This window comes from Pristis pectinata, chromosome 24 (assembly GCF_009764475.1).
Source record: "Pristis pectinata isolate sPriPec2 chromosome 24, sPriPec2.1.pri, whole genome shotgun sequence".
Taxonomy (NCBI): domain Eukaryota; kingdom Metazoa; phylum Chordata; class Chondrichthyes; order Rhinopristiformes; family Pristidae; genus Pristis; species Pristis pectinata.
The window spans coordinates 14,881,546-14,908,333 of record NC_067428.1 but is presented as its reverse complement, the minus strand read 5'-3'; the positions used below and the strand labels follow the sequence as shown (position 1 = coordinate 14,908,333).

Below are 26,788 nucleotides of genomic sequence, written 5' to 3'. Positions count from 1 at the left end.
GGGATTTCCCGTCGCCTGGCCCGCTGAGTGTGGGCTCGTTGATTGACGGCTGGAAGGACCATAGCAAAGCGGGAGGGGGTTCGGGAGCGTGTTGGCCTTCCGTCCAATCAACAGCGGGTAGGAGGGCGGGACGTATCTCCTCCCGCTGTGTCACCGCCCGGCATTGAGTGCTTCCTTTATGCGGAAGTGTGGAATGGGAGCGCAGATTAATTGGGAAGGAGCGGTGTTCGCTCCTCCTTCCGTCTGCCATCGGGATTATTTCATTTCATATGTTCAAATACCATAAAAGGAGGCTATTCGGGCCACTGAGTCTATGCCAGCCACCAGAGCAGTCCTATTAGTCCCATTCCCCTACTTATTTCCATGTAACCTCCTCTCTCCAATACACACCCGTTAGCTCCCCTTTGATTCTTTTCTAATCATCAACCTACTCGAAGGGAGATTTACAGTCACCGGTTAGTCTGCCAGCACATCCCCGAGATGTGGGAGGAAACGGAGCAGCCGGAGGACGCCCATGTGGCTGGAGGGGAGAAGGTGCAAGCTTCAGACAGATAGCACCCAATGTCAGGATCAAATCCTGGGTCGCTGGAGCTGTGCGGCAGTGTGCCGCAGGATTGAGGGGGCTACGGGGCAGACACTGGAGAGGGGTGAAACGGGGAGGGGGGCGAGGAGAAAAAACAGGCGAGGAAGGAGGAAAATGGGGGTAAGCAAGAAGGACGTGTGAAATAGGAATAGGCCATCTAGCCATTCGAGCTTGGTCTTAATTCATTGAGATCATGGCTGATCTTCTAGCCCAGCTGCATTTTTCAGCATTTTCTGCTATTCTTTTATCTGCTCTGTTTTACTCCTTTTGGTCATCTATGGAGCCTTGGCTTTAATTTCCCTGCCCTTCTTCCTCATGGGAATGTACCTGCACTTCAACTGAAACATCTTCACTGAAAGGCCTGCTGTTTTTCCATTACAGTTTTGCCTGCCAAGCTTTGATTCCATTTACCCAGACCAGATCTGTTCCCATCCCATTGAAATCGGTCCTTCTTCATTGAGTATTTTTTACATTGAAGTGCTCTAAATCCTTTTCTATTGCTGTTCTAAACCTTATGACGCCACTTCATAGATGTTCCCTGACTAATGGTTGCTCTGCTCAACCTGGTTCATTTCTCAGACCCAAGTACAGCAATGTCACCTTCCATGTTGGGCCAGAAACATACTGATTAAGAAATCTCTCCCAAATGCATTTTGGAAACTCCTTCCCCACATTGTCCCTTATGTTGTTACTGTCCAAATCCATATATGAATAGCTGAAATCTTCCATTATCATTACTCTGTGGCTTTTGTACATCTCTGCAATATCCATGAGAAATAGTTCCTCAATATCCATCCCACAAATTGGCAGCCTATAAAATAGTCTCAGTCGTGTAATCGCACTTCTTTTGTTTCTTAATTCTAAGATATATTCTGTCCTTGATCGTTTCAGGACATCCTTTCTCCAGCCTGCAATATCCTCCTTAATCAATACTGCAACTCCCCCTCCTTTCTTCCCTTTCCTAGCTTTCCCGAACACCAGGAATTTTTATAACCTATTTTTGCCCTTTTCTCAGCCAGGTCTCTGTTATTACCACAACATTGTAATCCCGTGTGGTTAACTAAACCTGCTGCTACCAAACCTTGTTTATATTCTTGTGTTTATATATACATGCACTGTAAATCCATCTTAGACCACTTTGTGCTCACTCTTAATCTGGTTCTGTCTGAAAACGTTCTACTACTTGTTCTGGTGCTATTTATTTCTCCTAATCCATTTTGCTCTTTTTCCCATCCTTTCAGTGCTACCTTCTTGTATTTGACCTCTTGCCAAATGCACCCCCAATCTCACATTTACCCATATAGAGCACGGTTTTGCCCACACACATAACCCATTAGTGACAAAGCAATTTTATCCTCCCATTTGTACAATTTACTGTGCAAAACACAAAGTAGAAGTTATATTTTAGCTGTATATACCACAGGTTAGAATTCTATTGATAATATACTTTATTGAGTTCTTGGAACTGTAGCTCAGGACAAATGAATGAGTTTTGGAATGGGTGTAATGTAGATTTACTAGAACGATAATGAGGAGAAAAGGCTTGATTAAAAAGGAAGAAAGTGAGAACTTTGGCCATTCAGTCATTTATTGGTTCTGGGCAAATTATTGACAAAGTTCTGAGGAAAAATAGAAATCAACAGAGAGTCCGGGTTAATTGAAGACAGAGTGCATAGGTTTGTTAAATAAAGTTCATATCTAACTAACTTGATTGGATTGTTTAAGAAATTGACAAGAGTAGCAGTTCAAATAAATTTTAGCAAAGTGTTTGACAAAGTCTCAAATGGAAAATTGATCAAGAAGGTAAAGGAGGAAGACCCAAATTAGATTAATAATTGGCTCAATGGGTGAAGACAAAGGATAATGGGTAATATGAATTTTGGTGACAGGAAGACTGAGAGCAGTGGGTTTCTGCAGAGCTGTTGGTGATCCTTTGATTTTCAAAACATATCTTTGGGCTGAAGTGTTGGAGGCCACATTTGAGAAGTTTTCTGATGATATTGGCAATATGGTTGATAGCGATAAGAAAGACATCAATGTCGGAGGAAGACATTATTGTTAAATGCATAAAAGTGGTAAATTAAATTCAGTCTGAGGAAGTGTGAGTTAATGCATTTGGAAAGGATAAGCAAGGCAAGGAAGTACACGGGAAATTATAGGGTACCAAAAAGTAAAAAGTGTAGAGGAACCAAGGGAGTTTGAAGTGGATGTCCACTTCAAGGTCCCTGAAGGTGGCAGGAAAGGTAGATAAGGAAGACATTTCCATATTTCTTTACAATATAAGAGGCCGTTCAGCCATCAGATCTTTGCTGGCTCACATATGACATATGGGATTCTTGCCATTATTGGCAACGACATTGAGTACAAGAGGAGGGTGATTGCACTAGCTTGTGGAGCATTCATTGGGGTTGAATTTAGCTGATGCTGGGACAGAGTTGGACAATGTCACAAAAGTAGAAACTGGTGGTTTCTGAGGTCTAATATAATGTGTGACAATAATTTGGTTTGGCTTCAGAGATCTGCCAAGGATTGGAGTCAGTCTTCAATAAGAGACAACACCCTATTGCGGTAAGGATAAAAACTGACTGAAGGTTTTGAAATTTGGAGCTCCAGGCAACCACCAACATCCATGGAGGGAAAATGGAGGAGATATAAACAGGATTATTTCAGTGGTCCTCAAATATAGGAATTACTTTATAGACAAATTAGAAAAATACTTTGAAAAAATATTTTAATTATTGAAACATAATCATTTTTTTCCATCAACCTGCTTCTACCCCAACAAAGGCAGAAAACTATTCAAGATAATCAATGGAGCAAGTAGGTGACTGAAAAGTAATGGATCATTTGGCAAGTGATCAGTGTAATTGCATTGTTAAAGGAGAAAGGAATGTTGATGCTAAAGTTTTCTAAATGTAAACAGACAAATTATAATCTGACAAATGCTCAGATTAAGTGAAGGGTAGAGATGTGACACAAAGTGTAGGACATCATTAATGGGAAGTGCTTAAACAAAGAGAGGTACAAATCAAGTTACAGTTTCAGAGGCCTTACATTAGATATCCTCTGGCGCTCAATATCAGTGAACGCACATCTTCCTTAACTGGAAGTACACTTTTACTGCCCAATATCAAATCAAACTATAACATAATATGGGGACCAAATGGAAACCCTTTCACATGCATACATACCAGCTACCATAATCTTGCACATGCCTTCCCTGTTTTTATGTAAGACAGAATGAAAAATACTCTGGCAAGATGAAGTACGATTTTAAATAAAACTGTTTTATTTATAAAGCCATCAATTTCCTACTATATGTACCGTAGACATAATAATGCACCCATGCCACCATAGATCAAGGTTCATTCTTCAAGATAGTTCTTCTTGAGTATCTGGTGTTTCCAGGACTCTGTGAGGCTCCAGCCATGATCCTGCACCTCTGTTAATTTTTCAGACTATCACCATTAAATCTAATCCCAAACCATTGGATTTAATGTTCAGTTGAAATCCAACATTTGATGTACAAGAAATATTATGAATTGGCAAAATTCTGCTCAGATAATGCCAGAAAACTCTACAATCTTTTCTGGGCAAAACAGTAGAAAGAGTAAAATCAGTCAGGGAAGGGCTAAGAGATAAGGCACCAAATGTGATAGGGACTGAGGGAATGGCAGAGGTGCCAAAGTAAGTACTATGTCACAGTTTCTACAAAGGGAAATAAATTGAAATTGTGGAACTGCCAGTAATGAATTCCAGGAAACCCTAAAGAGTTAATAGCAATAGTCTGAGGGGGCTGAGATCTAAAGAACACAAGATACAGGAAATCACACTTGAGAGAACCAACAAGTGGCCAACACAGGAACTGTACATGTCATAAAACTGACAGCAGGCCAAGAGACAGATTGATGGGGCACAATTGTTTGTGAAGTTAGCCATGAGATAAACAATAGAGTTGGTTTATGGCCCTCTGTAGCTGATTGATCAGAGACACTAAGAGACATGAACTAGCCAGGGAAGTATGGCTTTCATCAAAATATTTCATGTATGCTTGAGATTACCACTTTTTAAAGGGCATTTAATCCCAGAAAGCGATTTCCTTTCATGGATTTTATGACATAGGAAAGATTGTCTTTTCATTCTCTCCAGGAAGGCAAATCTGTGCAAGTCAATTGGATTGGGGAGTTTAAAAGCCGAGAAAACAGAAGGAAGAGATCCGGGGAGAAAAAGAATAGATAGACCAGAATCAGAAGCTTTTGTGTTCCTTTAGAAGGCTCTTAAAAGTTGTAAAGCAATTAAGAAGCAACATGAACACAGATGGCCACTCACCAGTAGCTTCCAAGAGGAAATGAAAGAGATGGGAGTGCAAAGCCAAATCATTCACTGCTAATCGTCCTGTACAAAATGGACATGTATAGATTACATTCCCAACACTAGATGCTGTACCTTCTCATACACTTGGTTTAGTTAAAACATAGTTAAAGGGAATGTTGTGTTTTGGGATTTCAATTTTCTGGTTTGAAGTATAGAATCGTACAGTCCCCAAACTGAGTAGTGAAGATCAACATTTTCTGGAAGATTATACTCCCAGTTTTACCCAGAAAACAATCTGCTAGATTCTATAACTGCAGGGCCTTCAGAAAGTGTCTTGCTGCAAATGAAGGAAACAGTTTTGCTTTTCTTTCCTACAGTGGAAGTGATAGAATATTGGGTAGAGCTCAACTTTAGAACATGCCTCTGCATTTATATTGACAGGTATTCATTCACAGAATGTGGACCTCGCCAGCAAGGCCTGAATTTATTGTCCATCCCTAATTACCCCTGACTGAATGGTTTACTGGGCAGTTAAGAGTCAAACATATTGTTGTGGGCCTGGAGGTACAAAGCTTGCCAGACCAAATCAGGGCCATGGGTTTCTTTCCTTGAAGGACATTAGGGAATCAGATGGGGTGTTACAACAGTCTGATAGCTTCATGTTTACTATACCTTCTTATTCCAGATTTATTTAGTCACTTGAATTTAAATTCACCAGCTGTCATTGTGGAATTTGAACTCATGTATCTGGGTGCTCATTCAGTAACTTAAGCATTATTCTGCTGTACTCTTGGTCTCATATATCTATCAAATTCTTGGGAAAATATGAATTTAACCTATTTAATTGTCAAAAATAGTGGCTCTGCTTATAAGCTTGGCCTTTGTATGGATTTTAATATATTATATAGCATATTTAAACAGCTGTTCAACTATTTCTGATTTTCTAGGTTGGTTTTGTCTAGTATTCTGCCGGTGGACAATAAATTCTCCATATCCTACATTATGTCCTTGTGACAATGCTCCAGTTTCTGTTTCAAATGATTCATTCTAAGTTTGTCTTCTGGATACAGTTTGGTAAAATACACAGAAGTCATCAACTGGCTCAGAGGTTAATTAAGGTAAGATTGCGCTTTGACAAATGTTGAGAATTTTTCTACTCTAGTGAATTAGTAATAATGGGATGTGGAGTCAAATTTAACATAGAACCATAGAGTCTTTACAGCAATGCCATTTCATTATCAAGCCCTTGCCAGCATATCAACAGATAAGGTTTTTTTTCACAAAAACAATTATTAGATAGTCAGAGGCTTTTCCCCAGGGCTGAATTGGTGGCCACGAGAGGACATAGGTTTAAGGTGCTGGGGAGCAGATATAGAGGAGATGTCAGGGGTAAGTTTTTTACTCAGAGAGTGGTGAGTGCATGGAATGGACTGCTGGAAATGATGGTGGAGGCTGATACGATAGGGTCTTTCAAGAGACTGTTAGATCGGTATATGGAGCTGAGTAAAATAGAGGGCTATGGGTAAGCCTAGTAATTTCTAGGGTAGGGACATGTTCAGCACAGCTTTGTGGGCTGAAGGGCCTGAATTGTGCTGTAATTGTTCTATGTTCTAAAATTAAAAGTTTGCCAATAGCTCAAGTAAGTGAGCGGCTATTGAGAACATTACTTAGTGCAAATGAGCAAAAATTTGAATAGAAATATAAAAGAATAAAAGGGAACATTAAGACATGTTACAGTGGAAAGATAATAGGACAGTTGACCTCATTCTGTGTTATAAATTGTGCCTTTATGAGCTGCACAGCTGAATGTGGACTTGCAATACTCCGAGTTACTAATTGACTCATTAGTTCTACATTGGATTACGTGATAGGTGTTGATAATAACAACCATTTCTAGAGTGGTTAAAAAGATGTCCATTCCCATAATTTCTAGAGGAGGTATTTAATAATAATTAAATTTTTTTTTCCTGAGTTGGGTTTTGTCCTCTCAGTTCAGTGTGGGCAGAAAATTACAGTACATTCATTAGAGTTCACTCTTCCTGCAGGTTCCCAAAGGATGGCTGCCTACAAAACTGGAATATTCTTTCAGAAGTAGCTTTTTCCTGAATAACCCATGCTATACATCGATTGGAGTTAAACTGAAAAAGAAAATACTGTGGATGCTGGAAACACTCAGCAGGCACTGGGCATCATCTGTGGAGAGGGAAATAGAACTGATATTTTGGGCCAATAATCTTACACCAGAATTAGAGAAAGGTAGAGATTTGAATATGGAGAATATGGACAAAGTTTTAAGATCACGGGGAAGGGGGGAACTGGAAAGTGACGGGGGGAAGGCAGGAGAGATTAAATGGCAAAATGAATGATGATGCAAGACAAAAATGAACATTGGAACATTTCTGTGGTCAGCCACGGTTTATGGAAGCACAGAGAGAGGCCAACCAATCAGGATTCATCTGCAGTCTCCTCACAACATCATTCCCTTTTGCCATTTCAACCCTCCTGTCTTGCACCCAATCACAGACTTCCCCTTTAAATTCTTTCCTCCCCTCACCACTTTTTCTGCTTGGTACCACTCTAACTTTTCCTGATTCTGACGAAGAGCCGCCAATCTAAAACATTAACCGTTTATTTTTCCACAGACGTTGCCTGACCTCCTGAGTGTTTCCCACATCTTCTGCTTTTATACTGATATTGGGTTAAAAAAAGGTTTTAATAACATTGTCTCCAGACTTCACCAATGAAGCCAGAATTCACAAAATCATAATCAATTGGATATAATTAAAACAGAAATAAGTGCTCTAAATTTTAAAGTTTGACAACATTTCCATCCACTTAATAATAATTTAACCAGTGTATGTAAAAGACAAATACATCAGTTCAGATTAGACTCTTTCCAACAACCATAATTAAAATTCCCACAAGAGCACCTTACAGGTAATATATGTAGGCATTGATTAATAATGTGTTTAACATGATTTAACATTGCACAATCCCATCAACAGCTCTTTTGGAGAGGATCTTTCATTTTTATAGCAAGATATGGCACACTCAGGTATCGCCAGTTCTCGGGCCAATATTTCACTTCTGGGTTGGTCTCTGGAATTTCATAAAATGCATCAAAATATGCAAACAGCGTAGCACCATGGACAACTGCCATATTAATTAGCACGTGCCTGTAAAAAACATACAGAATAAAATAAGCTGCGTAGAAATTTGGGAGTGCATTTGTTCATTGCTGTACTTTAGTCTCCTTCACACTTAAAGCCAAAGAGCAAACTCAGTACCAACATTTCCTAGCCATGTAAGCAGACCAGTAAATGACAGTGTTTGTGACCATGTCATTTGTAATTTGTCTTGACATATAGATTGGTTAATGAAACTAACTTGATCCAGAGGTATTTATGCAAAGCACAGTATCCCTGCAGAGGGCAGCAGTGTACTAATGTTGTCTAGTACCAGGGCAGGTGACAAACATTCAATGTCATATTTGGAACAATGATTCAGTGTCATAAGTTGTAATAAAGATCACTAAAATGGAAAATTATTATGAGCTACAATTGATAGACTGGGTTTATGCTTAGACTTTTACTTAAGTTTAATGTGACTGACTGTCCCTATAAGAATTGAAAAGTAATAATTGAGCCAGGTTTTCACTCAAAGGAGCTGGGTTTTCATTTGTTGTGGCCTTTCATCCATAGCCTTACCTCCCGCATGAACCAATGCAAGGACTTGTCTAAAGCTCTTAAAGGTAAGCTCCCAAAGGTCAATGGAAATTACGTACTCCTTACTACAACTTGTCTCCATATTTTCTACTGGACCTTGGACAGAGAGTAGTAGACACTCTATTACACTGTGACTTAGACAAGAAAGATCTGACAAATTCATCAAATGACAAACAGGTAAAATAACAATAAAAGATGTACATTATTAACAAGCCTTGTTTTTCCCCTTGAAATGTCAAAGATGCTGTTCCTTCACTAACCCGCATCATAAATTCAACCCTTGAAACATGGCAAATTATTTTTTTAAATTCTATTTGCCATCACTGAATCTCTGTCTGTCATACTTTTGATAAAACCCATGATTCATGAGGGAAGTTTGGTTGTTAAATATAAAGTGGCTACCAATAATTCCTGAGTATAAATGAGGTTAAACTAAACTACAATAAAGGAGATTAAAATAAACCACAACAAACTGAGGCCTCACTCCACTGAGTGAAAATCTGATTCAACTCTTCAATACACAATGTCAAAGGTCATCTGCAGATAGGGTTGTCATTCTCAGCCTAAATTGTTAATAGTACTGCAAGATTTTGTTGACCTGTCTGCAAGATTACAGTTCTGAAAGTGAACATGAGCCACACAATTCACAGAAAAGTTACAGCAGGGAAGTGGTGCCATTTGGCCCATCATGTCCATGCCAGATCTAATCAAAAGCAATCCAGCTTGTCTCTGCATCGCCTCAGTATGTCAAACTGATAAGTCTGTACTTGCTGGATCAAACTTGCAAGGTACAGGTTTTCTAGCCCCCAGACACTACCCACACCTGTACAGATATTTAGGATATTATTCCATTCCAGTTTGCCCTAAACTATTACTATTTCAGTTCATATTACATAGATGATGCTGTGTGGTTTATTCAGGCATGTATATTACCAATATGGTAATAAATTGCATTTTCAGTTATTTCAATCCAGGAAACTGTGGTTTTTTCGAACCCAAGGAGAAAACGAACTAAACAGTCAGATCAGTTTTACCAACACAGTGGTGAGAAGATGCAGACCAAGAATTAATTCAAAAGAATGGAAACACAGTATAAAGTTAACCAATATAACCCTTTATATGTATAATTGTCATTATTTATCTATCCATAAAATTTCACATACTTAATGCAAACTTTCATTATAAATTCTGATGTCCACACTGACAATGAGTGGCTATATAACCAAATGCCAGTAACCAGTCTCCCCTACTATGGGGACTGAATTACTCTGGGCATCCAAGCCCCCTCTTTTGATGATTTCAGATTTCCTTAATCTCCTCCCACTGACCCCTCCCCACACATACCCATGCTATTCCTTAGCCTTTACCCTCCCCTTTCAGATAACGTGACCACCACTCAAACTCCTCTGGTCTTCACCACCCCCCGGCCCCCCCCCCCCCCCGACAGATCGACCCTTTCATTCTCTCCACTCCTTCTCTCTTTCTCTGCAATTTAAAACTTGTTTTATTACCAACTTTTTTTTTGGTTCTTATGTAAACTCATTGATGCAATATTAACTCTTGTTTCTCCCTCCACAGATGTTGGCTGACCTGAGATATCTGCATTTTCTGTTTTTATTTCAGATTTTGCTTTTGGATTAGTCCAGTTGCACTCTGGCATCTAACCCTATTTCAAACATAAGAAATAGCAGGGGCTGGTCATTTATACCTTCAAACCTCCTCTGCCAATCATCAAGGCTGATTTACCTCAGTGCCATTTTACCTCACTGTCCAGAAATCTTTATTTTAAAATGAACTCAATAACTGAGCCTCAACAGCCTTCCAGGTTAGCGAATTCCAAAGATTCATTACCTTTCTGCATGGAGAAGTTTCCCCTCATCTCAGTCCTGAATGGTCTATCCTTAATCTGAGCCTGTGACCTGTAGTTCTTGACTCCTCCGCCAGGGGAAATATCCACCCTGCACCCAGCCTGTTGAGCCCTGTTGGAATTTTCATTGAAATTTCCTTGATATCCTAGGGAGTATAGGCACACTCAGCTCAACCCCTGCTCACATGGCAAATCTGCCATCTCTGGAACCAGTCTAGTGAATCTTTGCTGCACTCCCCCAAGTGGAAAGGATATTCTTGTTTAGCTAAGGAGGTCAACACTACACACAATACCCCATTTACAGTCTCACCAAGGCCTTATATAATTGTAGTAAGAAGTACTTATTCCCATGCTCAAATCTCTCATAATAAAGATCAACATACCATTTGGTTTCTTAATTGCTTGCTGCTCCTACATGTTGCTGTTCAGTGATTCGTGTACAAAAACAAGCTGCTTTTCTATTCCGTGTATCAATGTGGATAATTTTAAATGTATCCACATTTTATTACAGCTGCCGTGTCCTACCCATTTACTCAGCTTGTCCATATCCCCTTGAAGCCTCCCCATCCGCCTCCTCATTCACAATCTCACCTAGTTTTGTATCATTAGCAAACTTGGAAGTATAACATTTAGGCCCCTCAAGCAAATTGTTGATATAGACTGTGAATAATTGGGGTGTAAACACTGTTCTCTCTGGTGTCCCACCCAACGCAGGCTGCCAACCTGAGAAAGATTGTTTATTCTTGCTTTTTTTCTGTCCCATCACCAATCCTCAATCCATGTCAGTGTATTATCTCCAGTTCCATGTGATCTGACTTTGTTGACCAACTTCCTGTGTGAGACCTTGTTGCAAATCTTCTGAAAATCCCAATATGCCACATCCACTGGTTTTCCTCCTCATCAAAGAATTCCAGTGGATTAGTCAAACATCTCCCACTAAGGCCTCCCACTAAGGATAGCTTTATATATTGCAAGGCAATTTCTGTTATGGTGTTTAACAATCCTATTTCTATCAATATACCATCAGCAACATCACAGAAAACCCATTAGCACAATAGTCAAAGTATAAAGTTTGATGTTGCAACGTCCTGCTGGATCATGTAGAGACATCCACGAATTCCAGAGTTAATTAGTAGAAAGATTTTTCAGTTTATCATCTTGGGAACATGACAAAAGCTGACCAAGACATTAATGGTATTTGAAGGTACTCACTGCAGTATAGAAGGTCCAGAATCACCTAGGAGAGTAACCTAATGTACCTTAAGAATCTAGAGAGAGAATTGAAAACACCCAAGAATATCATAATTAACATTATCTGTAAGAGGTACCTTGAGAAAAATCTGAAATCACAAATAATAAAAACCATGCTAAAATGTTTTTGTAATTTTTTTAACTTATTTTTACCAGAAGCTATGAAGGTAGTAAAAGTTAATCTGTCTCCAGAAAGCACAGAGCAAACGATCACTTAGCCAGCAAGAAATTGCTATAAACCACCAAGCCACCGTGGCAAAGGCAAGATGAATTATTCTTTGATCTGTACACCTGAAAAATAAACACAAAGCTTCATGATTCCTCAAAGTTACAATTGGTCCCATTCCTTTTGATCACTAATTCCATACTTATATTAACGTTCTCAGCTATTTCCTCATCTGCTTCTCTGAAATACTTTGCTTTCTCTCCAATTCCACAACTTTATTTTCTTGAACCCTGCTCTAATATTCCTTTGCTCTGGAGATGTTCTGTCTCTGCTGAGGGCATTCAGTTTGAGCATAGTAAATATATTTTCCAGTTACGATGAGTATATCCACAGTAGACTGGCATTCTGGCAGCTCTGGACATAGCCGATGTCAATACTGCATCCAGAGTTGCTGAAATGCCAGTCTACTGCAAATCCCCAAACCAGGTGCATTAGAACATCTTGAGCTCCCCCAGAGACAGGCAGCCTGTTTCATTTTGTGCAGGTAATTGAGGGTGGGAAAAGCTCCTTTCATCCTCTTCCAAGGTGGGATTACTGATCACCAGGACACCAATAATTATTCAGCTCAGTCTGGGCCCAGGAAGGTGGCCCACTTTGTCAGCTCCTGAGCAAGTAGACAAGATTATGAGGGGCACAGGTAGGGTAGATAGTCAGAATCTTTTCCCCATTGTATGGGTAACAAAAACAAGAGGGCAGAGTTTTAAGGTGAGAGGTAGGAGTTTTAAAGGGGATCTGAGGGGTAAGTATTTTTACCCAGAGAGTGATTGATATCTAGAACACACTGCCAGAGGAGGTGGTGGAGTCAGATACAATTACTATGATTAAGTGGCATGTAGACTTAAGCAGGCAGGGCATGGATGGACATGGTCCTAATGCAGGCAAATGGGATTAGTGTAGACAGGCAGGAAGGTCAGCATGGATGTGATGGACCAAAGGGCCCTTTTCTGTGCTGAACAACTCTATGACTCTGAGTCCAACTACTGTCTCTGTTTGATAACCATGAATGGCAGTTCAATCATCTGTTGCTCATGCCTTCACTTTCCAGGTAAGACCCTTCTCCAGGTGAATTGGATGGATGATAGAATTCAGTGGCTATTAATTGATGCCTTAACTCCTGTGTCTTCTGTTTGGATTGGTTCTTTGTCACCAGATCTCAGACTGACTGTAATAAGGGACCGGTTTGTGCTTTCTCTGCTGTTCCTCAGTCAGGGCATATTGTGCTATTTCCGCAGCTAATAAGCTTATTCGTACTTACCAAGAGTCACTGCATCATTAATAATGGTGCAACCCATTGGCTACTCAAACTGCTTTAGCAATAATCTGTCCGTAATGCACAGTGAAGTGTACTCTCATAGCTAAAGTTATTTCACCTACATTAACCCTGGCCTAGTGATAGCACTTCCAATTTGTGGGTGCTATTGCCTATCCAGAGACCTGAGTACATTAATTGGTACAGAGAGAATACAACAAATTGGAGATGACATCCTCTGGATTGATATTGCCGAGGTGTAGTCTGCCACTAATCCTGCAGCAGTGTGCAAAGAAGGGTGAGTTGGCTGGAAATTCTTCAACGGGAGAAGATCAGAGTGGGCTAGGGAGAATGACAGGGTTTGGAGTGATGACTGGGGCTCTGACAGTTGATTGATGGGGGTACTAGGGAGATGGAGAGGTGTATGGAGATTGGGATGGAAAGAAGATTGCAGATTATTGGATAGCTTGGAGGAGATTAGAGGGGGCCATGAGGAAGTTTGAAAGGCTTCAGATTGTAGGGGAGGGGTTGAGAGATGAGCTCTGAGGAACTGACCAACAGGGAATGGAGATGGAATGTGAAAATGGCAGGAGTATGATTATTCTGGATTAGAAGGTAACGCTGGAGGAAGATTGATGCCTTGGATTAACCGTGAGCAGAAGCCTCATCCCTGTGATCTGCTCCTACCTTTGAGGCTGTATCTTTCATAAATTGTCCACACAAGTAGCAAGAAGCATGTGACATGTATTGCAGAATTGAAGGTTGAACAGTTCCCCACCTATCTTGTAGATTAGCTCCACTCCAACAGGAAGCTTGTTGGAGCTGAAGTGCAGTGAGGAAGATTGGGAACAGAGTTGGTGCACAATGTAACCTTGTTTGACCCCAATCTGCACATGGATTGGATCAGGGGTGGACCTGTTGGGTAAGATGCTTGTCATTGTCTAGCAAAAGTAGAATGATAAGGAATTTCTGAAGACATGCTAATCTGGGATGCATTCTACTTAAACCCTCTTGATTAGGTCAAAAATAGCCATTCCTTCCTCATTACTGAACCCAAGTCCTGGAACACCCTACCCAACAGGGTAGGATGTCTTCCCTACCCAACACCCTTCACCAGAACAGTCTGATGGTTCAAGAAAGCAGCTCCCTATCACCTTCTCAAGGGCAGTTAGGGGTGGACAATAAATGCTGGTCTTGCCAGTGATGCCCCTATGCTGAAAAATGAATTAATTATAAATAAAACTGGCACAGCCAAAATTAATGTTCAAGATATTCACATGTAAGTAACAAACAATGGACCATGTTCCAGACTTAAATAAAACACCACTCTTTAATTACCATGTAGGTTAGTACACTACCATTAGAATGAATATTTTTAATTGTTTCACTGCAAATTATGTCTCCATGTTCAATACTGTGTTTTTGTAAAGTTCTTACCTTTTCAGTTCAAGTGTAATCACATAAATGACGTGCAAGGCAATGCTATTCAGTGCATAAGCATTCAGTGTTGGTTTAAAAAATGACAGGATTGTGCTCAGCAGTGCAATGAGAAAGACAATCAATGAAAAAGTCTTCCTAGAGAAAGGAAAACACACTTCAGTAAATTTTGGACCTAGAGATTGTTTCTCACCAACAATGCTTTTGATGTGGAAAAGCCCATCAAGAAGCTTCACAGGAGTATTATTAAACTAAGGGGAAAGGATGGACAGAGGATTAATCAGCAAATAAATGTGAACAATTAGAATTAGGAACGATCAAGTGTCCAGAATTACAAGAGCAGAAATCTTGAAGGGCTGAGGGAGATTACAGAGCTAAAGATGAATGAGGTCACGGGAGGATTTGGAAAGAGTTTTAACATTTAAGCATTGTTTAACTAGGAGACAATGTAGCTTGGCAAGTACAGTGGTAATGAATGAACAGGATACAGTTTTGGATCACCTCAGAGTGTAGAATGAGGGAAGAAAACCAGAATTGTATTTCAAAAGCCAACCCTAGAATAACAAAGGCATAATGAGGGTTTCAGCAGAAGAAGCATCAAGACAGGTAATGAAGTAGGATTATGTCACAGAGATGGAAGTAGAAGGGCCTGAGAGTTCACTTCAGGGTTAGATGCGGCATCAAGGCTACAGTCAAACTACTTCATTTCAAATGGATGTCAGGGGGAGATGGATTAGCTACTCAGAGGACATAGTTGGTCATGAGGTTGAAGGCTATGGCTTCAGTCTTTCCATAACTTTAGTTGGAGGAATTTAACGTTCATCTAGTGCAATATACCGCTCAACAAATGTGACAAATAAAACAGAAAATGCTGGAAATCCTCAGTCAGTCAGACAGCATCTTTGATGTGAAATGTTAACTCTGTTTCTCTTTCCACAGACGCTGCCTGACCTCCTGTATATTTCAAGCATTTTGTGTTTATGTCAGACTTCTAGCATCTGCAGTATTTTGATTTTCATCAGTAAATGTGGCAATGTAGTGCAGTGGAAGAAACTGATGCCATGTTTTTAAAAGGTGTTGCTGAGGGGCTGGATAGAGATAAGAAATCAGAAGGTCACCACAGGTGTAATGGTGCAGGTTTCATTTCAGTAAACTGTCACATTCTGCTCTGCTGATTGGTGTCTTTCAATAAGAAAATTGATAGAAGTAAAACTGCAATTTCATTTTATTGTGGATTTTTATCATACACAATATTGCCTTTTCATGTAACGTCATCATAAGCTTCATTCTACATCTGTAAGAGCGTAGATCTGAGAAGAAGTGAAGCTTGAATTTTTTCTTGGATTTGCTCATCTGTTGTCTTGACACAAACAAATTACATGGGCTTTGAAGGTCATAGAACCTTAAACACCAGTGGTATGAGAGACTAATCACTATATACCCAAATTGTTTCTTTTCTTAGAGAGCTGCAGTACGGAAACAGGCCCTTCAGCCCACCAAGTCTGTACTGACCATCCTACATTAATCCCATTTTTGTTCTTCCCATACTGTCATAATCTCCTTCCAGATTCTGCCACTAACCTACACACCAGGGGCAGCTTATAATGGCCAATTAACCTACCAACCTACACTTCTTTGGGATATGGGAGGAAACCAGAGCACCCAAAGAAAACCCACATGGTCACAAGGAGAACATGCACACTCTCCCTGTGACCATGATACCTGAAAATTTGGAAAATGGAAGTAGAAGCCAGATGTGGCCAAAGGGAAAAGAGCCAAGGATCTGTAAAACTTCTGCCCCTGGACTGGGTCAAAGACAAACCTGCAGGGTAGTGGGGAGACAAATTCTTTAGAAGTAGGCCTGCCAGGGTCAGAGGTCATGAATCTGCAGGAGGAAAGGCCAAGAATTCTGACAGAGGTAAGTGGGAAGACCAACAGGGCTAAAACTTGGATCCAAAAGGGGAGGGAGGTATGGAGTCTGGATGCAGGAAGAAAACGTACAGGTGTAGAATATAGACAGGCAGCTGCAAAAGGCTGAATAGCTCAGTGACAGGAGGGGGAGGCTGTAAAATGTAGCTAGTGGCTGAAGGTACTGTACACATAAAGAACAACAACATGATGGGTAAATGGTTATATCAGAAAATTGCCACTATAAGTGGTTAGATGGACAATTTCTGTTATAAAGGATGGCAAAAATGTTATTCAAAATCATAATACAGAAAGCTGTACAATAAATAAATATGTGCATGGAATATTTAATGTGTATGTAAAACAGTGACTCCTGCAATGAAGATTATGGAAAATGTTGATGGTGAGTAATTAATAGTATTAGATGTAACAATACAAATACAGGGGCCCAAAATCTGCTTCTGTAACTGTGTGAAGCAGCACAACGTGGATACAACAGACTCCTGCAGCTTCATCCACCCATTGGAATTTCTGCTGCATGTTGGCACAAAAAAGATACACTAGGGCAACATGGTCAAGAGGCACATTTCCTATCACTAGTAGTGCTGGCTTCAATGGATATTTATCCCTCTTTACCATCAGTGTTGCTAATGGCCTCAGAAGGCTGATTTTGGCATTGCAGTGAGCCCATATTGTTACTGAAAATGATCTAATGATGATCCAGCAATTTGTAAAATGTCTCTCCATGTTTGCCTGGGTTATTCAGGCTGACTTGCACACTGGCAGTGTGCCCGAGCCACTTCTTTACCCCAGAGCACAACCACAAGAGTTTCTCCCACAGGACTGGGAATTCAATGTTCAGCGTGCCTTCCTGAGGTTTACAGTGCTTTGCATACTCCAGGTTAAAGGGGCTCCTCAAGTTAAACATTAGTGAGTCAATTTTTATGTCTGTTTTGACTGTAGTTCCATTATCATTTCTTTGGTTTAAGAGCACATTTGTTTTGCATCACAAGACTTTTACATTACATCACCTTTAACACAAAAATGTTGCTCATTGTCACGATTTAAGGTGGGGCAATCAAATTACCTGGGTGGGAATTCTTCAAGTGTTGCATTTGAGACAAGGAAAACTATATAATCAGTCTTCAGTGGTTATACACAATACCTTACTGGAATCACAGACTGATACATTAGTAACTGAGCATCTCAGAGGAGGTATATATCACTAACAAAATTTGACACTGAGCTAAGTCGCTTTTTCTAGGCTAACTTGCAGACAACAACTACAAGGGCAGTTGCTATTATAAATGTAAAGCCTGAAGGCATGGTTGAATTAACCTTGGATAGTTGCTGCAGTGCTTCCTATAGATTGTACCAGTGTAGCATAGGGGGGCATTGAATTAGTATAAAGGGCCAACAACGAGCCAACCATTTGAACATTGTGGGTTGTGTGTACCTGAACTTCTAATTTGCACTTACAGTCCCAACTATTATTTAATTTAAAAAAAATTACCTGCTTTTAATGAACTTTAAGTGTCTCTTGGGAAACCACAGCATGTAAGCAATAGCCAACACCCACAGGATGGATAATTCATCCAATAACTGACCAAAGTAGCTCAGAGTCATGTGGTAATATGCAGAGAAGCATCCTATTGTTATTGAAAAAGAAGTATGTTCAAATTAAGTGGAAACTGTAGCTATCGATTGTCTCATTTTCCTAAATATAGTTTTCAAAGTAACAATTTTAGGCATTTATGATTCATGTAAAATCATATCTTCAAATGATACAAAATCTTACAAACTACAAGCGACCAGACACAGGGTCTTTGCTCTGGGCTGTATGAGGTGATCTCACTTTGGATTCTGGTTGGACGTATTCATTGGCCTCACTATTCCCTTGCTAGAGATTGCATGTATGTCAACATAATCCTGAATTTTGGAAAGCACTCTGACATCTAGAAAACAGCAACAGACTGGAACGATTTTCCAGTTTGAAAGGTGCATCATGTTTTGGTGCAACCGTTTCTCTCACGGATGGTGCTTAATGACTGAGAAATTTCGGAAATGGGTGAAGTAATTGAATGTTATCAAATTTAAATAAGCAGAGAGTAACAATAAATGGGAACTCTTCAACATGGAAAAAAAAGATATGAATAGAGCACCCCCAAGGATCAGTGTTACAGAGCTTGTTATATTTGTTATGAGGTAGTTCTGCAATAATGCTAAATCAAGAATTTGAATCTCTTAGTGTGTTTGTATAACGAAGGAAATACTGACTTGACTGCCACTAGGTGGCAGGTGTGGCAAGTGTGGACAAGTGTAAGTAAAGGAACAAGTCTCCAAAACAGGCCATGTGAAATGGAACTGCACTGCACTACTCAAGAACTAGAGTGAAGTTTACTGTGGATAAATCTTCAAAACATGGCACTGCTGGATCTTCCAATATTCAAACATTTGTGAGTGCAAGATGTACAAGCAGTGGGAATTTCAAAAGCATTCAAAATTTTGCTGAGAAAACTTAATGCCTATCGGAGTAACAAAATCAATTGTACCACATTTTGTTCAGATGCTGATGATCAACTCATCTGGCAGTAATGCAAATGAAATAAGGTACGCTAACTAGACATTTTGTTGATTAGTACAGTCCATTTAAATATGTCATGTCATTCAGTGATAGATCACACTTTGACAACTGTTATGTTGTGCACTTACCTACTAACATCACCATGATCCAGATGAGATACACAGCTTTGTTCCTCTTTTGAGCATAGGGATGTAATAGATACATCATTATAGGGGCAGATATAAAGAAACTCACATTGCTGATCTGTAAATTAAAGCAATAATAACTTATAACAATGCATGACTCCAACTTTGTTTGGGACATTTTTTTTGTAGGGATTGCCAAAATTGCATTAGACCAGAGCCTTTAAATGCATCTAGTGTGGAGTTAATGAAGTTGAATATGATTGCCATTTTCTCCAAATTCATCCACCAAGAATTAACAAAGGTTTGGCCTGACCATGTTTTCTCACCACCTCCAATGATCTGGTGGATGTAAGGATTACATTCTTCTGAAAAAAAAATCACTCGAGCACCATGGGCCATTAGTGATGATCTATTCATTCTGTGAAATTTGTTGAACTAACTGAAATCCATAACTTTCAGAAAGCTCAAGTGTTCCGCTGTGGAACTCCTGACAAAATGGTCTCAGCAGCTACAGAGAACAAGTCTATTCAGCAACAAGGCACCAGATGAATGCAATTTTCTGCTTTAGGATTCCTGAGAACAATCAGTTTCATTCAATTAACATATTAATTCACATTGAAATAAAATGTCAGCAGACCCTCAGAGAGCCATACTCGATCATAGTTTTTGAAAAGGGAGACTTATATTTAGGGGGAAAGACTTCTGCATGAACATAACACACTTTTCTGGCTCTCTCCTCCTTCAAGATCACCTTTAATAATCAGATCATTGACCAAACCTTGAGCCGCTTTGCCAATGTTTTGGCTGACATCAATTATTTTGTCCAGATAAACTCCAGTGAAGTTTGAGAGTCCTTCCACTGCAATAAAACCACCACATAACTAAAAGTCATTTATCTGTGGTTTGTGTTTAGTTATACAATCTCAGCCAGGGTTGTAGCAGAATTACTGACATCACAGACAGGGACGTCCTGTCTCTGATGTCAGTAAAGTCCAAAGACATTAAAACAAATGGGATGAATAAAAAGTTGGCCTACACCAGGGAGAATCCATTTCTATAATGATCATCGGTCACTATGGTTGGATGCTGTCTGATCTGCTGTGTATTTCCATTTTTATTTCACATTTCCAGCATCTTGTATAAAAATAGATTTAAGTACTTTTTAAATGGTGGAAAGCTGAAAATGAGGATGAACCGAAGTGATCCTGGTATTCCTTGATGTATATTCATTAAAATGTCATGGACAAGTACAGAAAATAATGGAAAATAGATTTCAGGTCTTTATATCCAGAAGATTTGAGTATAAGTGAAAAGAGTTTACGTTGCAGCTATACAAAGCCCCGGTAGCTATACAAAGTTATGCACACCTGGAGTAGTGGGAGCAGGTCCATGCACCCTACATTGGAATGGTTATCTTAGCTTGTCAGGAATTCAGTGTAGATTTACCAAAATGGTGCCTGAACTTCAACAGTTAAATGATAAAAGATTACAGAAATCAGAGTTGCATGCCGAGAATTTAAAAAGTTAAGGGGTGATTTGATTGAAGTTTTCAAGATATTGAGGGTAAGTGATAGTGTAGACAGAGGGAATTTATAGGTTGGGGAGTCTAAAAATCAGAGCCAGAGCTTCCAGGAGTGAAGTTAGGAAACACTTCTACACACAAAGGGTGGGAGAAACAAGGAACACTTTTTTTAACATGTGGCAATTAATGCTACGCCAATTGTTAATTTTACTTTTAAGATGGATAGTTGGCCAAAACTGAAGGGCTAAATTCCCCACTCCCAGTCCATACCATGAGTCTCAACCTGAAATGTCGACTGTTTATTTCCCTCCACAGATGCTGCCTGACCTGCTGAGTCCCTCCAGCAGTTTGTGTTTTGGCCTACTCCTACATGTTTTAATATAAGCTTCATTATTCAGGATCATCTGTAATATTCTCTGCACCCTCAACCTTCCCACTTCTGCAAGCCTCACACTACATCTTTCACATGCAGACACATATTGCACAGTCACAGCCAGAGATCAAACTAAACCAGTACAATGTACCCATAAAAAAGCATCCATGCACAAATGGGCTAAACTGGCAATGTTAGCAATACAACCATACAGGTAAGAAAGTTAAGTTACTTTCCCCCCTGGTAACATCATCCAAATACAGTTGGAGACCCTCAACAAAACAGATCCCTCTCTTGATGGCTAATGTGGCACCGGCTGCTGACAGGGAGGTGGGCAGGACAGATTCGGTTGAATTACCTTTTCTTCATGGAAGGCATTTCCACATATAGGAGGAAGGGTTTGGCAAGGAGCAGCTACAGACAGCACTGGAACTGAAACTGCAGCAACTGACAACACCTCCATACCCTATGTGTATTGTTACAGCATACTTCCACCTCGTCCTCTACTAAGCTGTGACATATAAGCTTGCACCTCTCATACCCCTGCTTCGAAGTCGGGCTGCATAGCTAAGTGCTCCCCTTCCTGATGAACTTAACGCATTCTATGCGCGTTTTGAACAAAAGGGAAGTGGATTGTCACCATCTACCTTGACAGCCACCAACGCAGCTGAACCTGTGATCACAGTGGAGGATGTAAGATCAGTCTTCCGGAGAGTGAACACGAGGAAAACACCTGGCCCAGATGGTGTCCCTGGCCGCGTGCTCAGATCTTGTGCTGATCAGCTGGCAGAAGTATTTGCTGACATATTCAACCTCTCCCTGCTTCAATCTCAGGTTCCCTCCTGTTTTAAGAAGACCACTATCATCCCGGTACCAAACAAAAGCAAGGTAACATGCCTTAATGACTACTGACCAGTGGCTCTGACATCCACCATCATGAAGTGCTTTGAGAGGTTGGTCATGGCACGCATCAATTCCAGCCTCCCAGACAATCTTGACCCACTGCAATTCGCCTATCGCTGAAACAGGTCTACAGCGGATGCCATCTCCCTGGCCCTACATTCAGCTCTGGAGCATCTGGACAGTGAAGACACATACGTTAGACTATTGTTTATTGACTACAGCTCTGCCTTCAATACAATAATTCCAAGCAAGCTTGTCACCAAACTCTGAGATCTAGGACTCAACACCTCCCTCTGTAACTGGATCCTTGACTTTCTACCAAACAGACCGCAATCAGTGAGGATAGGCAGCAATACCTCCGGCACAATTATTCTCAACACTGGTGCCCCACAAGGCTGCGTCCTCAGCCCTCTACTCTACTCCCTATACACTCACGACTGTGTGGCCAGATTCTGCTCTAACTCCATCTACAAGTTTGCAGATGATACCACCGTTGTAGGCCGTATCTCAAACAGTGATGAGATGGAGTACAGGAAGGAGATAGAGAGCTTAGTGGAATGGTGTCATGACAACAACCTTCCCTCAATATCAACAAAACTAAAGAGCTTGTCATTGACTTCAGGAAAGGGGGCAGTGTACATGCACCTGTCTACATCAATGCTGCTGAGGTCGAGAGGGTTGACAGCTTCAAGTTCCTGGGAGTGAACATCACCAACAGCCTGTCCTGGTCAAATCACGTAGAAGCCACGGCCAAGAAAGCTCACCAGCGCCTTTACTTCCTCAGGAGGCTAAAGAAATTTGGCTTGTCCCCTTTGACCCTCACCAGCTTTTACTGATGCACCATAAAAAACATCCTATCTGGATGTATCATGGCTTGGTACGACAACTGCTCTGCCCAAGACCGCAAGAAGCTGCAGAGAGTTGTGGACATAGCCCAGCGCATCACGGACACCAACCTCCCCTCCTTGGACTCTGTCTTTACCTCTCATTGTCTTGGTGTAGCAGTCAACATAATCAAAGACCCCACCCACCCGGGACATTCTCTCTTCTCTCCTCTTCCGTCGGGTAGAAGATACAGGAGCCTGAGGGTACGTACCACCAGACTTAAGGACAGCTTCTACCCCACTGTGATAAGACTATTGAACAGTTCCCTTATACAATGAGATGGACTATGACCTCATGATCTACCTTGTTGTGACCTTGCACCTTATTGCACTGCACTTTCTCTGTAGTTGTGACACTTTACTCTGTACTGTTATTGTTTTTACCTGTACTACCTCAATGCACTCTGTACTGACTCAATGTAACTGCACTGTGTAATGACTTGACCTGTACGATCGGTTTGTAAGACAAGCTTTTCACTGTACCTCGGTACAAGTGACAATAAACCGATACCAATACCAAGCAAAACCTGTCTTTCCTCTCTCCTTTCAGATAGCCAAGATCCATCTTGGTCAGGGAGTGGAGAAACACAGGAAGACGGTGAAGATGAGGCCACAACGTCACTTCCTGGAGCGACAATAAATATAAGTGGGCTGTCGGAAATGTCAGCATTGCCAACATGTCTGAAACTCACAAGCACCAGCTCAGAAACTGGCACTTCTGCGATTTACCTTCCCAGTGGAATCATCATGCTGTGAGCCCGCAGGGAAAAAAGGTGAAGCAAAGCACAGGTGCCAGCTCTCTGGAGAGGAGGATGCATGAAAGATCTGGTTTGGGTGGGGTGGGGGGGGGGGCAGTCATTTTTCCTGCTGCTGAACACTTCACCCTCCTAACCTGCTTCAGAATGTTGACTGGAACACCGAAGACTGAAAGGTGAGTCGTGGCACTTTTTTTTAGAACCATAGAACCATACAGCACAAAACAGGCCCTTCGGCCCACCATGTTGTGCCGTCCATCAAACCACCCTCACACTACCTTTTTTGCTGATTAATATTAGAGTCTGCCCACGCTGCATTGTTCCACATGCAGCAATGCCCTCAAGATGGCATCGATATGGAAAATTCTCAGATGTTGTAAATATCTCCAGTGACACCCCCATGAATACAGGCAAATGGACCTGATGCCATTTTTGGCCTTAAATGGCAGCGTGATTCTGAGATGGTAGATGTTCTGCAGTTGAATTTTGTTTCTGTTGCCTGAGATACAGACAATTGGATTCTCATTTTATATAATCTATGATCTATGCCTACCGATTATACCCCACTTCCCTCCCCACTGCACCACTGAAGTTCTCCCTTTATACGTAATGAATTAGTTCATCTACTCACCAATGGGGCAATTTTAGAAAGTAATGAAAAAACACTAGAAAATTATTTATAGAGTGGGTATCTCATTCAAAGAGCTGGTGCAGACATAATAAGCTTAATGGCCTCTTTCTGTGCTGTATGGTTCTAAACTGGCAACTTCTCCATGCATTTTAATACTGGAAATGTTTTAAGTCTCGTTTCTTTTTGCTCCAATAACTTCCCCAGTGCGTGGGATCATCTCCAGAAAATGAATGACAGTGAACAACCTTTATTACCTGCACAGAGCAACGACATTTGTTTCTTTCCATATTCTTAAACAAAGCCACGTCATAATTCTCTGAAAACCAACACTCAGGCATGAGTTCTTAAACCCAGATACATATTACCACTACTACTTTCAGCAACTACAATAGTGACAGATCAGCACCATAAAATATAAAAATATATGAAAGGAAAAAAAAAGAGCAAAATGAAGGCATCCAACCCAATGTTAGCCTTGAACTTGCCATGAGGAGTTAGAATAACTCTTTTTATTAGTTACCTTGGTAGTCAGTTTAAGATTTGGAAATTCATATGGAGCATATTATGAGCATAAACTTACATTTATGAATAGTCAAATAGCTGACATTCTCTGCTGAAAGGTCATCCCTTGAGACTTTAACTCTGTTTCTCACTCTGCAGATGCCTGATCTGCTTAGTATCTCCTGCATTTTCTGTTTTATGACAGGTTCATAATTTAGTTTGGAGATTACCTGAGACAGACTGTTTCAATTCATATGTATGGTACAATTTAAAAATGCTGTTCTTTGTTCTAATGTTAGACCATGATATCTAAAAGGCTGGTGCCTGTTCTAATTTGAGTCTGTGATACAGTTTAAGATAATGCCATCTTGTTCAAATTTTAGTCTGTCATACAGTTTAAAATGCTCTAGTTCTCATTGTTTAAAATGCTATTGTATGCTCTAAATTCTAGACTGTGAAATAGCTTGAAGTGCCACAGCTTGTCTTATACTTCAAATTGTTTGACACAATTGTGAAATTCCATAGTTGACAGTACTCACCATATTATAAAACTCTGCAACTTTCTCTGAAAACTGAAAATTGTCTTCACACCAGTCAACCTGCGAACTCTGATATGCGAACACATTGGCCATCCTGAGTCTTTACTGAAAAGATTTAAATGAGAAACAGTGCTCATAAATAAATTATGAAATGAATCTACAACAAATTAAAAGCTTTTGTGTTTGAAACAAGGAGCGAAAGAAGCAAATGGTATGAATGATTTAAACTCAACCTGGCAGGTATCCCAAGTTATCAGAACTATTGTCAGGTGACGTCGGTGTCAATCTGTCCTGGGAGTTTCAGCTCATGCTCATAAACAGAAGATTGCAAGTAAACAGATGCAGATGTAGTGAAACAGAGATCAGGTTGGACGAACTGGGAGGTGTATTGCTACATTCCAAAATAATAACTAATTCACTGACCCACCTCTTAGCTCTTATCATTCTAAAATAATTATTGATGGAAACTCCCATATTAATTGAACATGTGAGTATTTAATTTTCTTTTAAGTATACAAGGAAGGCGTGTGTTAGACTTCAGGTCACCAACATTCTGTAATATTTGAAGAACATATTTTGCTGAATGATTTTATTTGGAATTAAAGGGAAACCATTCTACCATACCTTGTCGGTGTGAAAAGGCCATCTTTGGAATTTTGGTCTGGTCAAACCTGTTTTTTCTCCTTCCTCCTCTGTCCTACTGATAGTTGGCTGAGAAACTGTATTCACAGAAAATAAAAATGTGATATAAATGTGCCAAGACCAAGTCTGTACATAAAATGAATTCCATTAACCGTACATTCACACAGACAAAAGGTGCTTCTTTGAGATTTGACATTTGCTCAAGAATTTGGATCTCTGTAACCAGATCCTCAGTCAGTTACTGCTATGCAGCAGCAACGCCGTGCATTTAGGGAATGCCTTTAATGCAGTAGAATGCCCTTAGGTGATTCAGAGAGCATTAACAAATACAATTTGACACTGTGCTATGTAAAGAGATTAGGAGTGATGATCAAAAACAGGATCAGGGTAGATTTTACAGGTCTCGAAGGAGGAAAGAGGTGGAGACTTTTAAGAAAAGGATTTGAGTTTAGGGCATTGGGAACTGATGATACAGTCAACAGTTAAAATTGGAGGCCAGAGTGGGAATGAGAGAGAGACTAAACTGATAAGTGACTCACTCACAAGCTTGTGGACTTCTGATCAGTGCTCCACAAACTGATCACCCAATCGATAGACTAAGCAACTGCTTCATGTGAAAGAAGTGCTTGGGGATCCAGTGGGGAGGGAAGAGTTAAAAGGGACAGTAATGGATCTCCTGAGATTGGATTGAAAAGTGACTTGGGAAGGAAAAGGGATATTGGTGGAGATGGAAAATGTTCCTGTGCCTCCTTGAAAGAATAGTCCTTTT

General features: G+C 40.4%; 1 protein-coding gene across 3 annotated transcripts; it reads right to left on the bottom strand.

Moving 5' to 3' along the window:
- Positions 1 to 3,893: 3,893 nt before the first annotated feature.
- Positions 3,894 to 26,144, bottom strand: acer1 (alkaline ceramidase 1). 3 transcript variants are annotated; one of them, XM_052037836.1, is made up of 7 exons: positions 26,002 to 26,144; positions 25,378 to 25,482; positions 19,273 to 19,387; positions 18,074 to 18,209; positions 14,653 to 14,790; positions 11,894 to 12,031; positions 3,894 to 8,073 (listed from the first exon to the last, which is right to left on the bottom strand). In XM_052037836.1, exons 2-7 carry the CDS (start codon positions 25,468 to 25,470, stop codon positions 7,896 to 7,898), a joined length of 798 nt encoding a protein of 265 aa, XP_051893796.1. In that variant the 5' UTR covers positions 25,471 to 25,482; positions 26,002 to 26,144; the 3' UTR covers positions 3,894 to 7,895. The 3 variants fall into 3 exon arrangements, with proteins under 3 accessions (XP_051893796.1, XP_051893795.1, XP_051893797.1); XM_052037835.1 differs by lacking the exon at positions 26,002 to 26,144 and adding an exon at positions 25,611 to 25,733; XM_052037837.1 differs by lacking the exons at positions 14,653 to 14,790; positions 26,002 to 26,144 and having other exon boundaries at positions 25,378 to 25,562.
- Between the last annotated feature and the right edge of the window lie 644 nt (positions 26,145 to 26,788).

Bases quoted from the DNA above. Each gene is read 5' to 3' on its own strand.
- acer1 (XM_052037836.1), bottom strand. From the start codon at position 25,470: ATGGCCAATGTGTTCGCATATCAGAGTTCGCAGGTTGACTGGTGTGAA. The intron at 19,388-25,377 runs GTGAGTACTGTC...TTTAATTTACAG, and splicing joins TTGCAGAGTTTTATAATATG to ATCAGCAATGTGAGTTTCTT. The intron at 8,074-11,893 runs GTAAAAATAAGT...TGTTTTTTACAG, and splicing joins TACTACCTTCATAGCTTCTG to GCACGTGCTAATTAATATGG.